The sequence below is a fragment of the Choristoneura fumiferana genome, chromosome Z (assembly GCF_025370935.1).
Source record: "Choristoneura fumiferana chromosome Z, NRCan_CFum_1, whole genome shotgun sequence".
Taxonomy (NCBI): domain Eukaryota; kingdom Metazoa; phylum Arthropoda; class Insecta; order Lepidoptera; family Tortricidae; genus Choristoneura; species Choristoneura fumiferana.
Window position 1 is genome coordinate 42,768,273 of NC_133472.1, and position 6,652 is coordinate 42,774,924.

Genomic DNA, 6,652 nt, shown 5'->3' on the forward strand with positions numbered 1-6,652 from the left:
GCACGCGAACAATCGCTTACAACCGAGCGACAAAACTACACTCGCTTCTCGCTGCTCGCCCACTCGTTTCTAGTTACTCGCTCTACTTGCTTCTCGCTCATCGTCGGCGGCGGTCAGTGCCTTAAATATGTACGTTACCAAGATGTCAAATTATGTCATTAAAGCAGATTGTGAATTTTTACGATCCTTTTATAGAACGTTTTTCCACGTTATGAAGAACAAATAAAACAGGATGACCTCGACAAAGGCATATTAAGCAACTAATAAAACAACAGGTTCAGATAAATAATACTTGTAAATTTATCTAAATAAACTCCAAAAATCTGTATGTGCACACAATGACAATAAAATTATATTTTAGGCCTAATTAAGCGAAAAATGTACTAAAGATATATTTTTATAAAAAACTTAATATTCCTCGCCGCCTTCACCTTCTCCCTCTCCGGAGTCCATTCCGACTTCCTCGTAGTCCTTTTCTAGGGCTGCTAGATCCTCCCTGGCCTCTGAGAACTCTCCTTCTTCCATACCCTCACCGACGTACCAATGGACGAAAGCTCGCTTAGCATACATGAGATCGAATTTATGGTTGAGTCGGGACCACGCTTCGGCGATAGCGGTGGTGTTGGAAAGCATGCAGACAGCTCGCTGGACCTTAGCCAGGTCACCGCCCGGCACCACGGTGGGTGGTTGATAGTTGATGCCCACCTTGAAACCAGTGGGACACCAGTCCACGAACTGAATCGTCCTCTTGGTCTTGATGGTACCAATAGCCGCGTTAACATCTTTAGGGACCACATCGCCTCGGTAAAGCATACAGCATGCCATGTACTTCCCGTGTCTAGGATCGCATTTCACCATCTGATTCGCCGGCTCAAAGCACGCATTTGTGATCTCGGCAACGGAAAGCTGCTCGTGGTACGCCTTCTCAGCCGATATGACGGGGGCGTAGGTCACCAAGGGGAAGTGAATACGCGGATACGGCACTAAGTTGGTCTGGAATTCAGTCAAGTCGACGTTCAGAGCGCCGTCAAAGCGTAGAGAAGCGGTGATCGAAGACACGATCTGGCCGATCAGTCGGTTCAAGTTAGTGTAAGTCGGCCGCTCGATATCCAAGTTCCTTCTGCAGATGTCGTAAATCGCCTCGTTGTCTACCATGAAAGCTGCGTCGGAATGCTCCAGCGTCGTATGCGTGGTGAGGATAGAGTTGTATGGTTCTACGACTGCGGTGGAGATCTGCGGTGCGGGGTAGATCGCGAACTCGAGCTTGGATTTTTTGCCGTAGTCTACAGACAGCCTCTCCATGAGCAGTGATGCGAAGCCAGAACCGGTGCCTCCGCCGAAAGAATGGAAGATGAGGAAACCTTGTAACCCAGTGCATTGATCAGCGAGCTTTGCGCACCCTGTCGAGCACGAGATCCACGATTTCCTTACCAATAGTGTAGTGTCCTCGCGCGTAGTTGTTCGCGGCATCTTCCTTGCCAGTGATGAGTTGTTCAGGGTGGAATAGCTGCCGATATGTTCCTGTGCGGACCTCGTCTACCACTGTGGGTTCTAGGTCAATGAACACTGCTCTTGGCACGTGCTTCCCCGCGCCTGTCTCGCTGAAGAACGTGTTGAAGGAATCGTCGCCACCGCCGACGGTCTTGTCTGAAGGCATCTGCCCATCCGGCTGGATTCCATGCTCCAAGCAGTACAACTCCCAACAAGCATTGCCAATTTGAACGCCCGCCTGTCCTCCGTGAATAGATATACATTCACGCATTGTTGATTAAACGATTACTGATTTTAACTAAATTTACTTAAAGTTAAAAAAAATCCTTAATGTTTTGCTATTCGGTTCCTTCAGGATTCACTCCAATATTCGAACTAAACAAATAGATTGTGAGAATGCTTCCAAATCTGAATTTGAATTCAACTGGCGTGGAAAACGAATTAATTTTGTGCCAGTACTTTAATGCTATTTTAAAGTAAGTTTGAATTTTTGCCTATCCTACGAATCCACGCCAGGCTATGCTATTTTTTAATGTCTGTGGTAATCTGGCTGTCAATGTCAGAATATGACGTGCGCTTTGTCATCACATCACATGTATGACAGTCAGTTGATATCAGTTCAGGTTCAGTTGATATCGTTGTTATCTATCGCAGGAAAATTCATTTTAGGTACTAAATTTTAAGAACTAATAAATATCATTAATATGTCCGACGAGGATATCGAAAAATGGATCAAGGACAACCGTAACAAAGGTAACTAGATTATATAGAGCATGTTAAAATCTGAACACTACTGAAAGTCGAGCGAAAAATACACGTTGCATGTAAATTGGCATTACTAGTTAAAAACCGGGAGCGAGACTCCAGGGTGGTAGTTCTTAGCAAGGCAAGGCTCTGTGGAATTAGTTTTAATAATAATACTTGACGCGAAATGTATAGTTCTGATAATACACAGCGCAACGTAAACATTAGTTAACTAATGTTTTTCTATTGGGTTTGTCGCGTAAGTGCACAAACTAGGCCTTTTAGTAGACTTTATTTCGTGTTTCACCCCTCTACAGCTAATTATTGATGTGCAAATAGTACTAACTATACTTTATTTTAGCATTAGGAAAAGGGTCAACGATCTTGACAAGTCTTTTTATTGAAAAACTTTAAAAAACAATAGAATTACTTATGAAACCAAAATAATGTAAATGACCATTATATCCTTGCTATGTAATTGCTACACATCTGCTATGACTTATTTTTCAAGTGTTTTTCGATCAAAAGACACATCAAGATTGCTTACCTTCTTTTTAATGCTAAAAAACAAAGTGTAAGCATGTACTTAAGGTTTTCTATGCGTGGGTGATTGACATTACAGACAGCAACTAAGTAGTCCCTTCCCTGGGTTATTTTAATCGCTCCACAAAAGAGATAGTCAAAATCCCCAATCTGACGTGACATTGGCAAAGTGCCTCGCAGCAAACGCCTTATCAAAAAAAAAAAAGTTAATTCATTATAATTCTCCAACACTGCATAGAAAAACTTTTTTTCATATCACATTTAAAATTTCACCTTGTATATATTTAATATTCCACAGACCTACCAGTATCAACAAGTTGTTCAAGCTTTGAAGTCCTGGACCCGCATGACCCTGTGATCAGTCGGCTCGCCACACAGCTGTTCAAGTGCACCAATGACTACCTTCAAGGAGAAATGTCTGCTGGCCAGGTGTGTTCAAGTTATTTGCTTTGTTTCAACTGTTTCCAGAAGTATGGGGAAGCAAGTACTCATCGTTTTGCTGATTTCGAAAGTGGTTGTTGTAACTTGTAATTTTTCTTGTTTTTATATACATTAACCCATACTAAGGCCCCATTTATTGGATCATACTACCACAGAATCAAAAGCAGCTATTGAATACATACCTGACAAAGAATATTTTTACAGCTAGTCTTATTTTTAACAATTACAATGGAAATTGTGACGTATTAAATTAATAAGGTTAAGATTGGTTTTTTTGAATTTTTCTGTATTTTTTATTTCAATTCCAAATTTTTACTTTTACGGTCATCCCGTAAAACCTAAATTGAAAATGCAAACTGAAATATAGATGCACAGAAAAACCAGAAAAATAAGACCAGCACTGGGAATCGAACCCAGGTCCTCGGCATTCCGTGCCACGTGCTATACTGCTACACCACTGCTGGACAAACAGCAGCAGCAGTGGTGTAGCGGTATAGCATGTGGCACGGAATGCCGAGGACCTGGTTCGATTCCAGTGCTCGTCTTATTTCTGGTTTCTGGGCATCTAATTCCAGTTTGGCTTTTTATTTTTGGTTCAGTTTCCAACTTGATGCAAATGGTTGCTTAATCGCCTCTACCTTATTAAGTGTTAGAGTCAATCTTTTAACATGGCTTTAGTTACCAAATGTGACCTCCTGTGTTTCCTGTACTGCTTGCTATGCGTTGGTGTTCAATAAAGATTGTATTGTACTGTATTGTATTGTGACTATGTCAACCTTATAACTATGGGGAGCCTAACTCGCAGTTGTTTGAGTTCAGGGCCGAATTTAGGGGAGGGCTTCGGGGGCTACAGCCCAGCCTACAGGTTTTTTTTCGAATTCCAAGGAGTAAATACTAGTAAACAATATCCTTTTATACTGTTCACATATGGATAATAGTTCAGACAGGGGGCGGGGGATGCGGGGCTCCACTCTACTGTTGCCCCAAGGCCTCCAGATCTCTAAATCCGGCCCTGTTTGAGCTGTTTTAATTTTTTACAAAAATGGCGCTTAGAATTACTTTTCAACCATCGATATTATATATTGGATATAATAATATTATATAGATTGGACGACTAAATGAAATGTAGAATGGAGGAGGATGGCTGGCAACGACGGAGTGGGCCCATAAGGAGATGGACCTTGATCTATTTCTTGACAACTGACCAGAGGCTGCTTTGGATCGGGAAGAATAGGGGACATGGGGGAAGGCCTTTGCCTAGCAGTGGGACGCCAAACCAGGCTTGATAATAATAAGTACCTAGGCGACCAACCTTTGCTCAGGCTAAAATTCGATAATAAGCGTTCTCTCAGAGATAAAACCAAAGTAAATTGATTTGTCATCCCCGAAAACCCCGAAATACCAAATGTCACCGAAATCGTTGTAGCCGTTTCCGAGATTTTGGTTATACATATAAGAATTCCCCTTTTAAAGGTAGTAGTTTGCGGTCTCTTTGTCATAACACCACTAACAAAAGTCCTGAAACATTTCAGGACCACTACCATCTCCTGGAACAGATCAATAGACTGACAATCACCAAATACACGGACCTCCGCAACCTTGCTGTCAACCTGAGCAAGACTCTAAATGAATACAACGAGATGTGTAAGTTTTATTTTTTATTCTACTGGATGGAAAACGAGCTAGTGGGTCTCCTGATGGTAAGAGATTACCACCGCCCATAAACATCTGCATCTGGGTTGCAGGGGTATTGTATTGCAGGGTTATAGTAAAAATTTGCTCATGAATTTTTAGAAACTAAAAAGATACTTTTCACACCTCTTCTTCAGAAAAGTAACTTTTCCTCCCTGACGAGAGGGAGCAAAGTGCAACTTTTCTGTTCAAGGCTTTTCTAAGTGTTTTATTGCAAATGCCATTTTATGAAGTTGATAATTGTAAAGCCACGCTATTTTCTATGCTGATTGTTCTTTAATAATATTTAGAATATTTTTTTTCAAGTTTCTTAATGCTTGGTGTGAAAAGTTATATGAGCCACTCGGAAGCAAAATTATTTTCACCTTCGGCGTTAACACTTGAATCCCTCATTACGCTCAGGATTCTACTTTAGAATCCCTCGCTACGCTCAGGATTCTATTGCATAATCCTTCGCTACATTCTGGATTCAATGTACGCCCTCGCCGTAAATACACCATTTTGCTCCCTTGTGACACAAATAACTATTGGTGCGATAGCTTGGTTCTGTACCTAGGTCAATCAACTCTCTATTGTATGAGAAGCTTGTTTCCATGGTATTGTCTCCTAAGGTCGTATACAAAGTATGATTTTATGGGATACAAATCCACTAAAAGTTAGGAGTTGATACAGTTTTAAGGCAATTCCTTCATGGCTCATCTTCTAAATGCAATTGCAAACATTTTTCTAACAAAGTGTATCAGTATCACTGAAGTCACCTGAGTTACGGGATATAATAACAACACTAAAAAAATTATTGACCCACCTGCTTACCATGCCAAGCGTTCTAAGTCCAATTGCACCATAATCATCCTTGGCAATTTACTTGAATAATATAAAAAAAAAATAACTTGTGATCACCAATCAAAAATCATCAGGTGGAGTCGCTCCCGAGTCCCGATCCTAAGTCGTACGGTTATAAAACAGAGATGGAAGAATACCTTTGTTTTTGTTTTTACAAGGTTTTGTTTAACTTGCCCTGTTTGTTTATTTATTTGGGTCAAATCTTGCAAGTTAAATTTGACCAACTTCCAGTAGTCCGATCGACTTTAAATTTGGTAAAATTATGAAAATCAGGTGACAATATAATAATCTGATAGTGACATCCTGGTAGTCTGGCCAGTCTCCACAGGACGGACTTCAATCGACTTGAAATTTGGTATTCAAATGTAGTTTGGGTGACAATATAAGTACAGTCAACAAAAAGTACAGTCAGCAAAAAAAAGCTTGTATCAAAAATGTTTTTTACCAAAACCTTATTAAAGCTTGCAACCAGCAATACCAGTGGCGTAGCTACCAAGGGGCTAGGCGGGGCAGTGCCCCTGGGCCCTCAAGCTCAGGGGGCCCTCGAAATTCTGCTTTAAGTGATGGATACGTTGCTTAGCATTTTTAAAAGTATTTGTATATATAATGATTTTAATTCAAAAAACCTTACCAGTTTTGATAGCAGTGGGCCCCATTTTTTTATTTGCCCCAGGGCCCTAGGTTACCTAGCTACGCCACTGAGCAATACTGTGTGTTATTTCAGACAACCAGCAGATTCGGCCGTTGCTTCAACAGATCGACGCCATCGACGCTCAAGTGTCGAAGTTTGAAGCGAACGCGTATCGCCTTGACAGCTACACCAAACAACTGAAAGCTCGCTTTAAGGAGCTCGAAGAAAAGTAACTATACCACATAGTTCAGTGGTGCTTAGGCTGGC

General features: G+C 41.2%; 2 protein-coding genes across 2 annotated transcripts; one reads left to right on the forward strand and one right to left on the reverse strand.

Moving 5' to 3' along the window:
- Positions 1-276: 276 nt before the first annotated feature.
- On the reverse strand, positions 277-1,882 carry LOC141437428 (tubulin alpha-1 chain-like). Its single transcript, XM_074100790.1, is given in 2 exon segments — positions 277-1,392; positions 1,394-1,882. Coding segments are annotated over 2 exon segments (1,353 nt in total). The 5' UTR covers positions 1,763-1,882; the 3' UTR covers positions 277-408.
- A 200-nt stretch (positions 1,883-2,082) lies between these two features.
- On the forward strand, positions 2,083-6,652 carry Blos2 (biogenesis of lysosome-related organelles complex 1 subunit 2; the record flags this gene model as incomplete). Its single annotated transcript, XM_074100908.1, is given in 4 exon segments — positions 2,083-2,244; positions 3,077-3,207; positions 4,752-4,863; positions 6,479-6,652. Coding segments are annotated over 4 exon segments (432 nt in total). The 5' UTR covers positions 2,083-2,195.